The 20346-nt window shown below is 41.1% G+C and overlaps 1 protein-coding gene across 4 annotated transcripts in view; it reads left to right on the forward strand.

Moving 5' to 3' along the window:
- Positions 1–5055: 5055 nt before the first annotated feature.
- Positions 5056–20346, forward strand: part of RFC1 (replication factor C subunit 1) — a 121476-nt gene continuing 106185 nt past the window's right edge. For all 4 annotated transcript variants that reach the window (XM_003411302.4, XM_010591419.3, XM_023549800.2 and 1 more), the window contains exon 1: positions 5056–5195. In XM_003411302.4, coding sequence (XP_003411350.1) covers positions 5193–5195 — 3 coding nt within the window. In that variant the 5' untranslated portion in view covers positions 5056–5192. The remainder of the gene's footprint in view (positions 5196–20346) is intronic.

Here is a 20346-nt window from a genome sequence, read left to right on the forward strand (position 1 = left end):
AAAACCCTACGGAGCACAATTCTACTCTGACACACATGGGGTGGCCCAGGAGTAAAAGTTGACTTGATTGCAACTTTTTTTTTTTTTTTAAATATGGTATTGACTGGGGTCACCTAATGGAATTCAGCCAGGTGCTAATCTGGACTGGAGGGTCCAAGATGGCTTCACTTACATGCCTAGCACCTGGAAGGGATGGTTACAAAGCTGGGCTCAGCTGGCCCTCTGCATGTAGTCTCAGGGCCTCTCCAGTTGGTCTCTACAGTAGGGTAATTGGACTGGCTTTCATGGTGGCTCAGGGCTCCAAGGCAGCACGGTGGAAGCTGCTAGTCCTCTTAAAGGTCTGGAACTGGCGTAAGTGTCAATTCCACCATATTCTTTGGTCAAATTAATCCCAGCCAGCCCCGGTTCAAGGGAGGAGTATCGAAGCATATGCAGCTATTTAAATCGGCTGCATTTATGAAATTAAAAATTTCCAAGTATATGCTCCTAAGAGAAATAATCCAACAAATTCAGTTATTTTAACTGTCTTTCTGGAAGTTACAGATTTCTGACTTAAATCTCCCCTAAATTCAGGGTTGGGGTCCATGGTCTCAGGAAACATTCTGGTCAACTAGCATAACATAGTTCGTAAAGAAAATGTTCTACATCTGACTTTGGTGAGTAGTGTCTGGGGTCTTAAAAGCTTGCGAGCCGCCACCTAACATACATCTTCTGGTCCCATCCAGTCTGGAGCAAAGGAGAATGAAGAAAACCAAAGAAACAGGGGAAAAGTTAGTCCAAAGGATTAATGGACCACAAGTACCGCAGCCTCCACCAGCTTGAACCTAGAACAACTAGCTGGTGCCTGGCTACCCCATCGACCACTTTGACAGCGATCACAACAGAGGGTCCTGGACAGAGCAGGAGGAAAATGTAGAATAAAATTTAAATTCACAAAAGAAGACCAGACTTACTGGTCTGACAGAGACTGGGGGAATCCTGAGACTATGGCTCCCAGACACCCTTTTAACTCAGAACTGAAGTCACTCCCAAAGTTGACCCTTTAGTAAAAGATGACACAGGTTTGTAAAACAAATAACACAGGTGAGGAATGTGCTTTTTAGCCCAATCATGTAAATGAGACCAAATGGGCAACACCTGCCCAAAAGCAAGGAGGAGAAGGTAGGAAAGGACAGGAAAATGGGAGGGAGGAATGGACATGGGGAACCCAGGGTGGAGAAGGGGAGACCGCTGACACATCGCAGGGATTGCAAAGAGGCCCAGGATGACCTTGTGAAGACCAAGGAGGAGCCATACCTGGTGATGACTGCACTCTCGCTGCCCCTGCCCCCTGTGTGCCAGCCGATGAATGACCATGTCCAGGACAAGCTGCAGGAGGAGGACGCTGAGTACACGGGCTAGAGCACCAAACTCCCCAGTGAGGGCATCAGGGACTACTGCAAGGAGAAGCAATGGATCACTGAGGCCAAGAAAAATGACGTACTGGGGCAGCTGCTGACTTGGACCAACAAGTTGTCCCAGGCCAGAGATGAGAATAAGAGGATCCACAACAACATCAGCCACAATGAGAACATGTGGCAAGATAGGAACAAGTGCAAGATGCTGTGGCAGATCCGGCAGGGCAACACCAAGCGGAGGATAGATGAGCTTGAGGCCGTGTAGATGCTCTGCGAGGAGGGCAGGACTGTGGGCGGGCAGGTTGGGTGTGATGGCCTCTGGGAGTCACTGTCAGACACCTAAAACAGTTTTTTTTTTTAGTATTCTAAATCTAGAACCCCCCCATCATATTCCAGTTTCTTTAAAAAGTGAGTAGTTATTTCAGTTATTTCCATGTCACAAAACAATTTGTGTATACATTGAGTGAGAAACTAATTTGTTCTGTAAACTTTCACCTCAAGCACAATTAAAAAAAAGAAATCGCACCTAAATTCAAAGAATCTTCAAAATGCTAAAAAAAAGAAACACAAAGTTTAAAAATAATGTAAGAGAAACTAAAACTTATGAGAAAAAAAAATCTAGTTAAATGAAAGAGGAACTGCCCCATAGAGTTTCCAAGGAATACCTGGTGGATTTGAACTGGCCAGCCTCTTGGGTAGCAGCCATGGCACTTAACCACTACACCACCAGGGCTTCCAAAATGAAAGGAGAGACTCTTTAAGAAAAGGGTATGGAATGGGCCCAATCAAATAAAAGAATGTTGAACGCTATCAGCTGGGCAAGTTCCAAAGCTGTGTGAGCAACCCTGTATATTCGCTCAGCAGTGTCTTACACATAGGTGTTCAATGAGTGTGCAGGGGATAACATAAAGTGCAGGCAACTTTGGGTATGGCAATGTTTGAACATAAGTTTCCAGTTGTTCTCTAATCACCTGCTTAGGATTCCAACTACTTTTCCATCTGGAGCATTTAAGATGAACTGGTTCCCAAATGTCCTGTTTCCTCCTACTCTACAGCTAGTTTATTACGAAGTTCCCAGGTTCCTGCAACCTCCTAGTCTTTAACATTTTCTTCTCTTTTATCATTTATTTATTTACAACTCAGAGAACATTGCTATTTGGTTTAAGTCCTCTGAAATTATAGGCAAAATTTTGTGTGATATTTCTACTATGTATACTTTTCTGGGGGTGGAGGTAGGCTCATGGTTTTTATGGGTTTCTCAAAGGATCTAACAAGGCCTCCCCCAATCAAGTATTTTGTTGAGCAAATTGTGGGCTAGGGAAGTCCATTTTTGGAACTATATCTCCCTCAGTAACACTAGCTAGCCTTGCATATGAACAGCTATAATAATAGCTGACTTAAAAATTATTATTATTATCTGCTTATGTGCCAAGAACAGTTCCATAACAGTCCTATAAGGTATTATTTCATTTTACAGATGAAGAAACTGAGGCACAGCAGTGGTGTCATTAGGGTTGGTGTTACCCAGAGTGGTAACTCATGGTGTCACTCCTCACCCCCATGGATTCCTCCTGTACCAGACCATACACAATCCTCAGTAATGTTTTTTGTACTAATGTTATTCATAAATCATAATTCCTGTAAATCGCTCCTTCTTTTCCTTTAATTACTACTTCATTCTCAAAAAAGTTCTTGATATAGGTTCACGAATACTAATTAGCACAATATTGTAGTTAAAACACCAGAAAATGTGGCAAGATCAGCAACTACAAAAGCGTCGGCAGTAAAGAAAACAACAGCGCATGCTTGATGAAACCACATGATTCCAAGCATCCTTGTGCTTGGGTGATAATGACAGCTCTGCCCAGAGTAGAAGGTTTGAAAAATAAATTAACATAGAGTTTTAGCTTTGTAGGTACATTGATACATGTAAGCTGGGCTTATGAAAAAACCTTTTTGTTTTGTTGTTATAACTACATGGATATTTTCACTCATTTTGGTGTCATTCCCTCTGATAGTATCACCTGCACCCCCCACATGCCCCTAGTGACGCCGCTGATACACAGTAATTTGCCCATAGTCACACAGCTAGCATGAAAATCCCAGCATACTGGCTTCAGAGGGACCTATACAATGAGGCCCTGTTCATGAGTAAGTTTACTCCTTTGTAAACTGGGAATAATAATAGTAGCCAGTGTCAGTGTGAGGATTAAATGGACTAAGATAGGATAGTCCATAGCTGCATGCCTGGCCCACATTACAATACACATTTTAAAAATACAAAATCTCAATTCTCAGCCTCTCTGTATTCCAGGAGGCTTTGCTATCTTTCACTGTAGAGATATCAGTGTCATAAAGTGCATGACTAGACGGGGCGGGTGGGAAAGCCTGAGATATTGGTCTCCACACTTGACTCGTTTCTTCAAAAGCTTTTGGGATCATTGTTTTTCTACAGCGATGGCGATGCATCTTTTTTGTGTTGGGGCTCCATACACACCACTGCTCTTCGAGGGGTTTAGACAGTAGTGCTGGGTTGGGAATTAGGAGGCCTAGATTCTGATACCGGTTTAGATTTGGAACAAAGCTGGATCCCTTAACTTGTTTAAGCCTCATGGTTCTCATTTATAAAATGAGGTTGATGGTGGTGACTAAAAGATTTTACCAAAGTTCTTTTGCACTGAATTATACAATATAAAAATTGTCCTTAAACCCTGAGTCTTGCAAGTGGTTAACACGCTTGGCTGCTAACTGAAAGGTTGGTGATTTGATCCACCCAGAGGGGCCTCGGAAGAAAGGCTTGACAAGATACTTTTGAAAAAATTAGCCACTGAAAACCCTGTGCGCCACAGTTCTGTTCTGACGCACATGGGGCTGCCATGCCTCACTGTCAACTTCAGGGCAACTGATACTGGTTTGTTGTTGTTAGCAGCCACGTGCCCACTATGGCTTGTGAGGACCCCATGCACAACGGAATGAACCACTACCTGATTCAGCTGCAGACAGGACCACTGTGATCCATAGGGTTGTCATTGGCTGATTGTCAGAAGTAGATCTCCTGGCCTTTCTTCCTAGTCTTAATCTGGAAGCTCCACTGAAGCCCGTTCAGCATCGTAGCAACACGCAAGTCTCCAGTGACAGATGGGTGGTGACTGCACATGTCCCTGAGTGCACTGGCCGAAATGGAACAGAGTCCCCACACGGAGGGTGAGAACTCTATCAGTGAACCACCAATGCCTCGCGGTACTGGTTTAGCCTGGTGATTCTCAAACTGTGGGTCTCCACTAAGATTACGGTAAATATTGATCGGTGAAATTCTTGTTTCAGGGTAGATATTTATATGTAACATTTGAAATGTACTGTATATCTAAAATGTAAGAAATATGTACCCTATTGCAAGTGGTAGCGTAGGGCAGTGCATCCTCCATACGTGTAAGCGGGAGGAGCCTGGGTACGGCCTTCCGAGGAAATTAACCAATCTCTGAAACTCAATTTAAGCTCCCCGCCAAAATCCGAAGGCGCAAATCTGAGCTCATACCACGACCTCTTTCCTGCTGGCTGTGGCAGTGGCCCGGAGCCATCCGGGGCGGCACCTAGGCCAACAGCGTACCTCCCCTTCCTGTCCGGGTAGTAGGGTAGCTGCGCGCCTTCTGTCGTCATCACCGGGCGCCGCTGCCTCCGCCTCCTTCCACTTCGCGGGAGAAGTTGTTGGCGCGAATGGACCCCGAGCCCCGGTAACGGATTCCCCAACCTGCCGACCCACCTGCTGCCCGTCCGCGCTTCAGTCGTTGGGCTGCAATGGTGAGCCCTTGGGGGACGTTGTGCAGCTCCGGGGCTTGGACCTTGCAGGCTGGGTGTGGACGGGGCAATGCTGGCATGCAGGATGGGGGTTGGGGGCGGTGGGTGGCTCCGGAGGGGAGGGAAGGCATAGAAGGGGCCACACACCAGGCACCGGTCACACTGTTTTCCTGGTCGCGGACTCCAGCCCTCGGCTGCGGTCAGTGCGCAGGGCTTTTGGTCCTGCGCGAGTGTTTCACTTTTCCCACCCTTGGGGGAAGGGAGGAAGGAAGGAACGTGATTTGGGGGCGCACCGTGAAGTTGTTTTCCTGTTCAGCGTTGCACCGAACCTCAGTTTGAGTCCTGCCTGCAATTTTTATATCAAGTATGGGTCATGAGGGAGAAGAATGTAAAAAAACTTTCATTTGCTGTGAATAAGTTGTCTCAAGCCTTCAACTTTAATCATTAACAGCTGCGCGAAACGCTCATCACATAGCCATTTTGAGACCGAGGGCATGGAGAGATGCTTTATTTTGTTTAGGTGGGTTCACAGAAGTCAAGGGATAACAAGGTTTACCAGGGGGAAAAGTACAACGGATAGAAATAGATGTAATACATTTGACAGCTGTCATCTCTTATCACCTGACTTTAAAAATAATCTAAAGCAAAATAAAGCAGGAAAAACTCAATGCGTAATTCCGTATAAACCATTTAAGTAAATAAAAAGTGCAATAATTATGCAGCCCGCAAAACAGACATCCATGATGGTATGGCAATGAATACAGGTATTTGTGTGAATTATTTTTAACTTAAAGGACAATTTAAGATGCGTCATTAAACCAGAAGATACTTAATACTCAGACATAATTTTGTTAATCATTCTTCAGCATATTTGTCAGAATGCCACCATTCTGGGGGGAGAAAGTTTTAGGCCAGGTTGGGAAACTTACAGCCTTTTCTGTTTCTCCTCAAAGAGGGTTAAAATAATAATGATGACAGCCATCCTGTACCAAGTGTCTGCTTCAGCCCGGTATGTAAGCTGTTTGTTTTACATACCATTTTTCATTTAAACATAACAGCAATCCAGTTTTACACATGGTAGAGGAGGCCTTCAGAGTTTAAATGGGTTGTCATGCAACGAATATGATTGAACTAAAATTAGAACTCAAGTTTTTCAGACTACTTTGTTGTACTGCCTCTCCAAGATGGTCACCATTGCATTTTGGAGTTCAGACACCATGGTAGTGTGGAAAGTTGATGAGATTTGGAGTCTTGAAGCTGAGAGTGGGGTGATGTTTTAGTCTCATTCTGCTATTTAATAGTTACTGGTCTCAGGCAAATAAGTAGCTTAACTTTAACCCCTTTAAGCCTCTAATTTCTTACCTGTCAAAGAGGGTGGGGGCAAGGAAATATAATAATAGCTGCCTTATATAATTGTCTTGAGAACCAAACGATATATAAAGCTTCCATTCCAGTGTCTGGCTTGTAGTAGGTGTTACACAACTACCAGTGATCTATTTTTCTTTATAGAAAAGTAACATAGTGTTTAAGCGTATGCCTCCGATATTGTTGTAATGCTGAACAGCTGCTGATATAGTTAACTTTTGGTCATTCGAGTACTTTAATTTTGGTTCTTTCCTATTTCTTTGGTACTTCTGCTCACAGTGCAGGTGAAAAATTAAGTCTTTCTCAGGAAAGAAAAAGGAGTCAAATTGGTGAGTTTTATTGTTTGTAATGGGAAAGGTTTTATAGAGTAGGTATATTTTGGATTTTATTGGTGTTTAGCAAAACCCTAGACTAACATTCTGTTCAACAAATGTTAATTGAACACCTGTGCACAAGTTTTATTATAGTTGTTGCTGTTAGTTACAGTAGAGTTGGCCTCTGATTCATGGCAACCCATGCACAGTGGAACAAAATGCTGTCTGATCTTAAACCATCCCCATAATCTCTTGTGGATGGATCATTGTGGTCCATAGGGTTTTGACTGGCAGATTTTGTGAAGTAGATTGCCAGGCCTGTCTTCCCAGTCTTAGTTTGGAAGCTCTGCTGAAATCTGTTCAGCATCGTAGCAACACGTAAGCGTCCATTGACAGATGGGTGGTAGCTGCACATGAGGTACATTGGCTGGGAATCAAACCCAGGTCTCCCACGCATCCCACCAACCAAAACGCATAGAAGGCAAGAATTTTATCACTGAACCACCAATGCCTCTATAGTTCCTAACCTTTGTTAGGGTCACAGTTCCCTTTGATAAATGTGGTGAATGGTATGCAAATTTTCTGCCCAGAGAAATGCACATACACACTATTTTAGAGAATTCACATATCTTCTGATACCCATTCATAGACGCAAGGTAACAGATCTTGCCCTGAGAGCTTCATTTTTCTCAAATATTTTCCAATTAAAAATTATCAGTAAAGGAATAAAATACCATATCCACACAGTGAAATATTATGTTGTTATTAGTTCTTGTTGAGTTGATTCTGACTCATGGTGACCCTACATATGCAGAGTAATGCTGCTCCATAGGGTTTCCAAGGCTGTGACCTTTTGGAAGCAGTCACTAGGCCTGTCTTCCAGGGGACCTGTGGATGGGTTCAAACCAACCTTTCAGTGAGTGGTCATGTTCTTAACTGTTTGACCCACTCAGGGACTCCACTATGCAGCCATTAAAAAATGAAGAAAGTTCATGTCCTGATATGAAAAAATTGCCAAGATAAATTAAATGGAAAAAGTAAGGTGCAGAATAGTGTGTAAAGTATGGTACCACTTAATGTAGTAAAATGGGAGAAAGAATACATACGTATTTGCTTGGAGATGCATAAACTATCTGGAAGGATACACAAGGAACTGAAAACATTTTTTGCCTCCAGGGATGGGAAGTATGGGCCTGAGAGGCAGGGTGGAAGGGAGAGTTTTACCCTTTGGAATTTTGAACCATGTGAATGCGCTATCTGTTAAAGAAATTGAAACAAAATTAAAAATAAAAAGGAATTAGAAAAAAGCCATATGGACTCCTCTGAGGATTTAACTGTTTGCTCAAAATGTGAATAAAACTTGAGAGATGCCATTTTTAAGAAGTCAGCATATTTAATTCATTGGCTGATATGTTGTTGTTATAAAGTTGTTAGGTGCCATCAAATTGATTCTGACTCATAGCAATCCTATGTATAATAAAACAAAACACTGCCCGGTCCTGCACCGTCCTCACAATCGTTTTTATACTTGAGCACATTGATGCAGCCACTGTGTCAGTCCATCTTGTTGAGGGTCTTCCTTTTTTTTGCTGACCCTCTGTTTTACCAAGCATGATGTCCTTCTCCAGGGACTGATCCCCTCTGATAACATTCCCAAAGTATGTGAGATGTAGTCTAGTCATCCTTGCTTCCAAGGAACATCCTGGTCTTACTTCTTCCAAGACAGATTTGTTCATTCTTCTGGCAGTCCTTGATATAGTCAATATCATTCTCCAACACCACAATTCAAAGGTGTCAATTCTTCTTTGGTCTTCCTTATTCATCCTCCAGCTTTCACATGCATATGAGGCAATTGAAAACACCACTGCTTGGGTCAGGTGGTTGGGTCAGGCATACCTTAGTCTTCAAGGTGACATCTTTGTTTTTCAATGCTTTAAAGAGGTCTTTTGCAGCAGATTTGCCCAATGCAATGGCCTTTTGATTTCTTGACTTACTGCTTTCATGAGTGGAAACGCTGGTGATGTACTGGTAAAGAGCTATGGCTGCTAACCAAAAGGTCGGCAGTTCAAATCCACCAGGTGCTCCTTGGAAACTCTATGGGGCAGTTCTACTCTCTCCTGTAGGGTTGCTATGAGTTGGAACTGACTTGACGGCAACGGGTTGTTTTTCGGGTTTGCTTCCATGAGTGTTGATTGTGGATCCAAGTAAAATGTAATCCTTGACAACTTCATTCTTTTCTCTGTTTATCATATGTTGCTTACTGGTCCAGTTATGAGGACTTTTGTTTTCTGCATGTTGAGGTGTAATCCATACTGAAGGCTGTGGTCTTTGATCTTTGTCAGTAAGTGCTTCAAGTCCTCTTCACTTTCAGCAAGCAAGGTTGTGTCATCTGTATGTTGCAGGTTGTTAATGGGTCTTCCACCAATCTAATGCCCCATTCTTCTGCATATAGTCCAGCTTCTCAGATTATTTGCTCATCATACAGATTGAATAGGTGTGGTAAAAATATATAGCCCTGATGCACATCTTTCCTGACTTTAAACCACACAGTATCCCTTGTTCTGTTCGAACGACTACCTCGATCTATGTACAGGTTTCTCATGAGCACGATTAACTGTTCTGGAATTCCCATTCTTTGCAGTATTATCCATAATTTGTTATGACCTGCACAGTCAGTGCCTCTGCGTAGTCAATAAAACACGGGTAAACATGTTTCTGGTATTCTCTGGTATAATTATTTTTTATTGAAAATATGCATAAGGTTGAACTACACATTTATTAATTTTAAGGAATAACCTTTTTGAAGAGCTGTCGAAACCTAAAAAACCAAATCCGTCGGCATCAAGTCGATTCCAACTCATAGTGACCTTCTAGGACAGAGTAGAACTGTCCCATAGCATCTCGAAGGAGCGGCTGGTGGATTTGAACTGCCGATCTTTTAGTTAGCACCCAAGCTCTTAACCACTGCACCACCAGAGCTCCAAGAGCTGTCAAGTCAGTCTAAATACATTGTAATCTGAGCTACTTGATTGCCCTACTCTGGTGTGTGTGAAATAGTCCTATTCCAGCAATGCTGTGACCCTATTACAATGTAGCTTTTGCCTGATGTTATTGTTTGGCCTTTAAGGCCTACATGGTCTGACCCCTACATAACTCTGATCTCATCTCTCTGTCTCTTGAACATGTTAAGCTGATTTTTCTCTTAGGGCTTTTGCTCTTACCATTTCCTCTCCTTGGAATGTTCTTCCTCTAATCCTTGCGTGTCTGCCTTTCCCCATCATTCAAGTCTCAATCATTACCTCCTCAGAGAGCCTTCCCCAGTTCTAGCTAAAGCTGCTGCTCTACTCTACAGTTCACCCTTACACGTTTTGTTCCCTAGCACTTGGCAACACCTGGAAATAGATATATATATAAAATTCACCTATTTGAATTGTGTACTTCGGTAGTTTTCAGTATAGTCACCAAGTTCTGCAGCTGTCTCCACAATCAGTTTTAGAATTTTTATCACTCCAAAAAGAAAGCATGTACCCATTAGCAGTCATGCCCCATTTCCCTCTAATTCCTGTCCCCAATTCCTAGGCAACCACCAGTCTACCTTCTGTCTCTATGGGTTTGCTTAGTCTGTACATTTCATATGAATGGAGTAATACAATATGTATGGTCTTTTTTTTTTTTTTAACTGTGATTTAGGTGAAAGTTTACAGAGCAAGTTAGTTTCTCATTCAAACATTTATGCACAAATTGTTTCATGGCATTGGCTGCAATCCTGCATTGTGTCAGCACTCTCCCCCTTTCCCTTTCCACCCTGGGTTCACCGTGTTCATTCTTCTGGTTTTCCTGTCCCCTCACACCTTCTTGTCTTTGTTCCTGGGCAGGTGTTGCCTATTTGATTTTCTATACTTGATTGATCTAAGAAGCACGTTCCTCACGTGTGCTATTTGTCTTATAGATCTGCCTAATCTTTGGCTGAAAGGTGAACTTCGGGAGTGGTTTCAAGTCTGAGTTAGAAGGGTGTCCAGGGGCCATAGACTTGGGGGTTCTTGCAGTCTCAGTCAGACTAGTGATTCTGGTCTTTTTTTGTGAATTTGATCATTTGTTGTTTATTTTTCTCCCACTGTCTGGAATCCTTTTATTGTGATCCTAGCCAGAGTGGTCAGTACTGGTAGCTGGGCACCATCTAGTTCTTCTGGTCTCGGGGTTGTGTAGGCTGTGGTTCATGCGGTCCATAAGTCCTTTGGACTGATTGCTCCCTTGGGTCTTTAGTATTTTTCCTTCTCTGCTGCTCTGGATTAGAAGAGACCAACAGTTGTATTTTAGATGGCCGCTTGCAAGCTTTTAAGACTTCAGATGCTACTTACCAAAGTAGGATGTAGAAACATTGTGTTTAAGAATTAATTTGTGCCAATCGACGTAGATGTTCCCCGAGTCTATGGTCCTTTGCCTTTGAGCCTGGGAACTTCATCCCGTGAAGTGTTTAGTTATGTCTAAGAAGTTTCCCTGACCATGCCACTTGTGTGCTCTGTTATGTGTATTAGTGTATGAGGAGCACCTACAGTCATACATTTAGAAATTTCTACCTTCGAACCTGCACCTGCCAGTGGGTGTGTTCCTTTACTTGCTCCTTCACCTCTGCATGTATTTATCTATGTATCAATTTGTAGATCATTGCTATTTTTGCAGGATTGTCTGTGCTATAGTAGTGACCACAGTTGTCCTTTATTCCTGCATTTCTCTCAGTGTGCTCTCTTGCCTTGTCGTGTTGTGCTGACTTCTCCCATATTGTGTATTACCTTTCCTGTCACCAATATTAACTCAAGTCTACTCTCTCTTTGGTAATTTTCCCTCTCTCCCCCTTCCATCCTTGGTAACCATCAAAGAGTCTTTTTTTTTTTTCTTTCCATGTATGTAAACCTTTTGTTGTTAACCTTATAAAAGTGTTCTTATACAATACTTGTAATTTTTGTGATTGACTTATTTCACTCAGCATAATGCCCTCCAGAGTCATCCATGTTGTGAGAAGTTTCGTGGACTTGTCAGTATTCCATTGTGCATATGTTTCACAGTTTGTTTATTCATTCATCTGTCGATGGGCACTTAGGTTGTTTCCATCTTTTGCTGTTATGAATAATGCTGCAGTGAGCGTGGATGTGCATACATCTATTTGTGTGATGACTCTTATTTCTCTAGGATATATTCCTAGGAGTGGGATTGCTGGATCGTATGATATTTCTGTTTCTAGCTTTTTAAGGAGGTACCATATTGTTTTCCATAGTGGTTGTACCATTTTACATTCCCTCCAGCAGTGAATAAGATTTCCAGTCTCTCCACATCCTTGCCAACATTTATTCTTTTCTGTTTTTTTGATTCATGCCGATAATGTCAGAGTGAGATGGTATCTCATTATAGTTTTGATTTGTGTCTCTGTAATTGCTAATGATTGTGAGCATTCATATTTTTGTTAGCAGCCTGAATGTCTTCCTTGGTGAAGTGTCTGTTCATTTCCTTTGCCCATTTTTTAAATTGGATTATTTGCCTTTTTTTTGTTGAGGGGTTGAAGTTTTCTATAAATTTTAGAGACTAGACCCTTGTCAGCCAAAATTTTTTTTCCCAATCTGTAGGTTCTCTTTTTATTCTTTTGGCAAAGTCCTTTGTTGAGCGTAAGTGTTTGATTTTTAGGAGGTCCCATGTATCTAGTTCATTTTCTTCTGTGTGTACATTTTTAGTAATGCTTGGTAATCTATTTATGTCATATATTAACCCTGGTGGCTGTAGTGGTTAAGTGTTATGGCTGCTAACCAAGAGGTTGGCAGTTCGAATCCGCCAGGTGCTCCTTGGAAACTCTGTGGGGCAGTTCTACTCTGTCCTGTAGGGTCGCTATGAGTCGGAATCGACTTGACGGCAGTGGGTTTGGGATCGTTGTCCCTAATTTTTCCTCCATGATCTTTATAGTTTTAGGTGTCATATTTAGGTCTGTGATGAATTTTCAGTTAGTTTTGTGTATGGTGTGAGTTATGAATCCTGTTTTATTTTTCTGTAGATAGATATCCAATTTTTCCAGCACTATTCGTTGAAGAGACAGTCTCTTCCCCATTCAATAACCTTTGTTCCATTGTCGAAAATCAGCTGTCTATAGATGGATGGATTTACGTCTGGGTTCTTAATTCTGTTCTGTTGGTCTGTGTGTCTGTTGTTGTACCAGTACCAGGCTGTTTTGTCTACAGTGGCTGTATAGTAGGTTCTGAGATCAGGTAGGGGCAGGCCTCCTGCTTTGTTCTTTTTAAATATGGCTTTGCTTATTCAGAATCGTCTTGTGGTGGCGATTTTGGTTTTTTACTTATTCAGGGCCTCTTACTCTGTCCTACAGGGTTGCTATGAGTTGAAATCAGCTCAGCAGCAATAGGTTTTTTGGTTTTTCCCTTCCGTATAAAGCTAGTGACTAGTTTTTGTATCTCGGTGAAGAATGGTGTTGGGATTTGGATCAGGATTGTATTATATTTATTATCACTTTGGGTAATGTTGACATTTTCACAATGTTAAGTCTTCCTATCCAAGAACATGGTATGTTTTCCATCTATTTAGGTCTCTTTTGATTTCTTGCAGTAGTGTTTAGTAGTTTTTTTTTGTATAAGTCTTTTATATCCCTGGTTAGATTTATTCCTAAGTATTTTACCTTTGTGGGGTTTCTTGTAAATGGTATTGTTTTCTTGATTCCCTTTTCATTGTTCCCTTTGTTGATGTAGAGAAATCCAACTGATTTTTGTATGTTAATCTTGTATCCTGCCACTTTGCTGAAAGCTTCTATTAGTTCCAATAGCTTTCTTGTGGAGTCCTTTGGATTTTCATCGTTTGTGAATAGGGATAGTTTTACTTCTTCTTTACCAGTGTGGATACCCTTTATTTCCTTTTCTTGCCTTTTTGCTCTTGCTAGGACTTACAATACTGTTGAATAAAAAAAAAAAAAAAACAAACAGCACACTGTTGAATAAGAGTGGTGATAAAGGGCATCCTTAGCTGGTTCCTGTTCTCAGGAGGAATACTTTTAGATTCTCTCCATTGAGGATAATATTGGCTGTTGGTTTTGTATAAATTCTCTTTATTATGTTGAGGAATTTCCCTTCTATTCCTATTTTGCTGAGAATTTTGATCAGGAATGGGGTTTGGACTTTATCACATGCCTTTTCTGCATTGATTGATATGCTCATGAGATCCTTTTCCTTTGTTTTATTTCTGTGATGGATTATGTTGATTAATTTTCTAATATTGAACCAATCTTGCATGCCCGATATGAATCCCACTTGGTCATGAGGTGTTATTTTTTTGATATGCTATTGTATTCTGTTGGCTAGGATTTTGTTGAGAATTTTTGCATCTATGTTCATGATGGATATTGGTCTGTAGTTTTGTTTTTTAGTGGTGTCCTTGCCTGGCTTTGGTATTAGGGTTATGCTGGCTGCATAGAATGAGTTTGAGAGTATTCCTTCCTTTTCTATGTTCCAGAATAGTTTGAGTAGAATTGGTGTCAACTCTTTTCTGAATGTTTGGTAGAATTGTCCAGTGAAGCCGTTTGGACCAGGGTTTGTTGTTGTTGTTGTTGTTGGAAGTTGTTTTTATGACCGTTTCAGTTTCTTCTTTTGTTACGGGTTTGTTCAAATTTTCTACGTCAGTTTGTGTTAGGTAGGTGTTGTGTTTCTAGAAATTTGTACGTTTCCTCTAGATTTTCAAAATTATTGGAGCACAATTTTTTGTAATATTCTGTCATAATCCTTATTTCAGTTGCTTCTGTTGTAATGTCACCCATCTCATTTCTTACTCCAGTTATTTGCATTGTCTCCCGTTTTTCTTTTGTCAGTTTATCCAGTGGTTTGTCAATTTTATTAATTCTTTCAAAAGGGCGACTTTGTGTCTTGTTGATTCCTTCTGTTATTTTTCTCTTCTCTTTCATTTTCTGCCCTAATTTTTATTACTTCATTTCTTCTGGTGACTGTGGGCTTCTTTTACTGCTCTCTTTCTAATTGTTTGAATTGTAGGGTTAATGTTTTGTCCTTCCTTCTTTTTTGATGTGTGCATTTATCTCTATAAATAGATCTCTGAGCACAGCGTTTGCTGTGTCCCAAAGGTTTTGGTATGTTGTGTTTTCATTCTCATTTGATTCTAGTTTTTTAATTTCATCTTTGATTTCTTCTATTACCCATAGTTTTTAAACAGGGTGTTATTTAGTTTCCATGTATTAGGTTTTTTTTCTTTGCTCTTGCTGTTATTGATGTCTTGTTTTATAGCATTTTGGTCAGAGAAGATGCTTTGTATTATTTCAACATTTTTGAATTTGTTGAGGCTTGCTTTGTGGCCTGAAATGTGGTCTATTCTGGAGAATGACCTGTGACCATTGGAGAAGAGTGTGTACTTTGCTGCTGTTGGGTGATGTACTTTGCATATGTCTGTGAGGTCAGGTTGGTTGATTGTGGTGTTTAGATCTTCTGTGTCTTTGTTGAGTTCCTTTCTAGTTGTTCTGTCTGTCACCAAGAGTGGTGTGTTAAAATCTCCTAGTATTATTGTCAAAGAGTCTGTTTCTCTTTTCAGTGGTGTTAGAGTTTGTTTTATGTATTTTGGAGGTCTGTTGTTAGGTGTGTATATATTTGTTATAGTTTTGTCCTTTTTGGTGGATTGGCCCTTTAATCATTACATAATATCCTTTCTTGTCTTTTATAGTGAATTTTGCTTTAAAATCTATTTTATTAGAAATTAATGTTGTGACTCTTGTTCTTTTTGGTCATTATTTGCTTGATATATCTTTTCCCACCCTTTAAGTTTTAGTTTATTTATATCTTTGTGCCTAAGGTGTATCTCTTGCAGACAGCATATTAATGGGTCGTGTTTTTTAAAAATTCATTCTGCCTGTCTGTCTCTTTACTGGTGCATTTAGGCCATGTGTATTCAGTGTGATTATCAATAGGTATGAGTTTATTGCCATCATTTTCTTTTTTTTTTTTTGTGGTGTTGACAGTTTTTTCATCCACTTAATTTTTCTGTGCTGAGTTTTTTTTAAATTGTGGCTTGACTTTTTATTTCCTTCACTGTTTTTGGTTTTGTGTGTGCTGAATCTTTATGATTTTCTTCTTTTATATTTTGGTCAGTCTGTTTGTTGGCTTTCTTTGTGGGTACCCTGAATTTTACCTTTGTCTTTCTTGATAACATATTGACTTCCTCTCCGTATGGAAGTTCTAAACCTATTCCCTTTATTCCCCCTTTATGTTTTGAAGTGGTCGTCAGTTATAGGTGAATGTTTCTGGTTCCCTGTTTTCCATCTTTCAGCTTTATTTTATTTTTGAGAGTTCTTTATCTGGGTTGATATGTGTCTGATATTGTCGTGTGTTTTAATCTCAAGTTGTTGTCTGGTGTTTTATTCATTTTCTGTCCATAAGGGCTCCTTGTAATATTTCTTGTCAAGCTGGTCTGGTTTTACAAACTCCTTTAATTTCTGTTTATCTGTAAATGTCTTGATTTCACCATCATATTTGGGGGATAATTTTGCTGGATACGTAATTCTTGGTTGGCAGTTTTTTCTTTCAAGGTTTCATATATATAATCCCATTATCTTTTTGCCAGTGTGCTTTCTGCCAAGTGATCAGAACTTAGTCTTATTGGTGCCCCTTTGTAGGTGAACTTCCATTTTTCTGAGCTGCTTTCAGGATTCTTTCTTTGTCTTTGGTTTTGGGAAGTTTGATTATGATATGTCTTGATGTTCTTCTGTTAGGGTATATCCTGTTTGGGGTTCGTTGTGCTTCTTGTATGGTTATCTTCTCATCTTTCATAATATTAAGGAAGATTTCTGTCAACATATCTGCCACAGTGCTCTCTGTGCTTTTTGTTGACTCCTCCGCTTCCGAGATTCTGATCACAGGTAAGTTATTCCTCTTAATGGTGTCCCACATAACTCTTAGGCTTTCTTCGTTATTTTTCTTGATTGTTCCTCAAACAGATTAGTGTCAAGGAATTGATCTTCTATTTTGGTAATCCTGTCTTCCATTGTTCCAATTCTACTCCTATGAATTTCCATTGAGTTGTCAATTTTTGCAATTTTATTGTTAAACTTCTGAATTTCTAGTTGCTGCTTCTGTATCGTTTCCAACTGTCTATTTATTTTGTCATCTTGTTCTTGTATTGTTTTTCTGAATTCTTCTAGTGTTTTGTCTGTGTTCTCCATAGTTTTGTCTGTGTTTTCCTTAATTCCTTTGAGGACCATATAAACCAAAAAAACTAAACCCAGTGCCGTTCAGTTGATTCCGACTCATAGGGACCCTGTAGGACAGAGTAGAACTGCCCCATAGAGTTTTCAAGGAGTGCCTGGTGGATTCAAACTGCTGACCCTTTGGTTAGCAGCCATAGCACTTAACCACAATGCCACCAGGGTTTCCAAGGACCATATACATAAGCCTTTTGAATTCCTTATGAGAAAGCTCCAGTAACTTTTCTTCCTCAGGGAGGATTTCTGGTTCTTTATTATGATTACTTGCTTGGTCAATCTTGCCTTGCTTCTTTAGGTGGTGTCTTAGTTATCTAGTGCCGCCATAACAGAAATACCACAGTGGCTGGCTTTAACAAAGAGAAATTTATTTTCTCACAGTCCAGTAGGTTACAAGTCCAAATTCAGGGTGTTGGCCCCAGGGAAAGGCTTTCTTTCTCTGTTGGCTCTGGAAGAAGGTCCTTGTCCTCAATCTTCCCATGGTTGAGGAGCTTCTCAGGCGCAGGGACCCTGGGCCCAGAGGATGCTCTCTGCTCCTGGTGCTGCTTTCTTGGTGGTATGAGGTCCCCAACTCTCTGCTAGCTTCCCTGTCCTTTTATCTCTTGAGAGATTAAAGATGGTGCAGGCCACACTCCAGGGAAACTCCCTTTACATTGGATCTGAGTAAGGGTGGTGTTACTATCCCACCCTAATCCTCTCAACATACAATTACAATCACAAACTGGAGGACAACCACACAATACCGGGAATCATGGCCTAGCCAGGTTAATACACACATTTTTGGGGGGACATAATTCAGTCATGACAGGTGGTTTGCAATTGTCTCTTGTCTCCAGGACATTAAGGGATTATTGTATTTATTTTTTATTTGTATAATTGTTTGCTTGGTCCTGTTTTTTTTTTTTTCTTTTTGTGATTCCTGGAAGGTGTGGCTGGAGTGGTATTCTAGTCACTGGATTGGCCATGCTGGAGCCCTTCCTACCTGTCTTTGGATGGGTGGAGTGGTAGGTAGATGTGGGAACCTGGGTTTCTTGTTTACTGATCTTGTGGGACAGCTGAGGGTGGGTTGGTTTGACTTTGGCCTCTGTCCATATTCAGTTTGGTGGCTTAGGAGCAGGGATGATGCTCCATTCAGGCAGAGCTGCTGATGTGGCAGGCATGGTGGGCGAGTGGGGTCATGCTTGTATTATGGTCCCCCAGTCAGGCAGGGCAGTTGGGGTATGGGGCCCTCTGCCGCCTCTGATCAAGAGGATGGGTTCTGAGAGAATGGGTTCCTCTGGCTAGGATACACGGGTGCCAGGACACCTTGTGTCTGTTGTAGCCAGTGAGCAGGCCTCTCCTCTCTTGAGTCTGAGGAGCGAGGGCTGCCTGGGGACCAGTTGGGTGGGAGAGCTTTTGCTGACACTCTGAGTCCACTGCCTCATATGCACACTCGCCCTCTGAGGTCAAGAGCCACTGTTCCTGAGTATCTCCGGTTCTGGATCGGGCACCCTCCCTGTCTCTGCTTCTTTCTGTGTGTGTCTGTAGAGGTTCTCTATCCCTTTTGGGAAAGTCGTGAAGTTGCCTTGCTGTTTTCTTTACCCAAAGTTGCTGCTGACTTTGTCCTGAGTAAGCTGTGGTGGACCGGGACGGCTGGCTGAGCTCTGACATTCTGTTACTTCTTTTTCACTGCTTTTCTTATTACTTCCAATTGGTATTCGGTTCAGTCTTTAGACTTTCTTTTTTATATTCAGGGTTCCTGGATTGTTATCTGCTTCTGTTTCACTTGGTTTTTTTGGGTCTTTGGTGCAGGGGGACGTTCCGGTGCGTGTGACTAAGCCGCCATCTTGGCTTCACCCTCAATACATGGTGTTTTCTGATTGGCTTCTTTCACTTAGCATAATGTTTTCAAGGTTCATCCATGTAGTATGTGTCAGTGCTTCATTTTTTTTTTTTATTGCTGAATAATATTCTATTGTATGGATATACTGCATTTTATTTATCCATTCATCCAGTTGATGGAAATTTTGGTTGTTTCCACTTTATGATAATGCTCCTATGAACATTTGTATATAACTTTTTGTATGGACAAGTTTTCATATGTGGAATTACTGAGTCATGTGGTAACTGTATGTTTAACCTTTTGAGGAACTGCCAGATTGTTTTCCAAAGTGGCTCTACCATTTTACATTCCTACCAGCAATCTTTACCAATGCTTGTTATTTTCTGTTTTTTAAGTATAGCCATCTGAATGGATGTGAAGGGGTATCTCTGTGGTTTTTGTCGAGCTAAGGTCCAAGGTCACCAACAAAATACACAAACCACACACAGGCTGGGCTGGGTGGAACATCTTGCTCACATAAAGAAGAGGCAAAGCAAGGTCAGCTTCACTAGTGGGCGCCAGTCCCCAGTGGCCAGCCCCCCTCGCTGGGTGGGTTAAGGGATGCAGTCATGCTCCCCATAGCAGATTCAAGGCTGATGTTGTGCATGTATCCTTATTATGCTGCAGCTGAGGGTCTTGTTCCATCCCTGCCAGGAACAGATGTAGAAATGGGGTTAGCCACCAAGGTTAAGAAGGGGAGAGTGTTGACATGTCATGGGGTTGGCAACCAATGTTACAAAACAATGTGTATATTAATTGTTTAATGAGAAAATAGTTTGCTCTGTAAACCTTCATTGAAAGCACAATAGAAAAAAAAAAGAAATGGGGTTAGCCAGGTACCATATAATACACCTGTGCAGAATAGAGAGAAAATTTACCGTGTACCCAAAACAGGGAGACAGTTTCCCTGATAGGGAGAAGAAACTGGAAGAGAGAGAGAGAGAGAAGGTCAGTTACCGGCTTTCGTTATCAGGGAATGCTTCAACGCCAAGGCTTCTGATGAGACCGTCAGAAGGCTGTGCTGTAGACTGCTTTCCCATTTTCTCAACAGTTTTGGTTTGCCTTTTCCTGATTGCCAGTGATGTTGAACATCTTTTCATGTGCTTATTGGCCGTTTGTTTATCTTCTTTGGAGAACTGAATGTTCAGATCCTTTGCCCATTTTTCAATTGGGTTATTTGTCTTTTTATTGTTGAATTGTAAGTTATTTATATATTTTATATACAAGTCCCTTATTACATAGAATTGTAAAATTTTTCTCTCATTTTGTGGGCTGTCTGTTCAATTTTAATGGTATCCTTTGAGGCACAAAAGTTTTTAATTTTGATGAAGTCAGATTTATCTAGCTTTTTCTTTTGTTGCTTGTGCTTTTGGT

Source organism: Loxodonta africana, chromosome 5 (genome assembly GCF_030014295.1).
Source record: "Loxodonta africana isolate mLoxAfr1 chromosome 5, mLoxAfr1.hap2, whole genome shotgun sequence".
Classification (NCBI taxonomy): domain Eukaryota; kingdom Metazoa; phylum Chordata; class Mammalia; order Proboscidea; family Elephantidae; genus Loxodonta; species Loxodonta africana.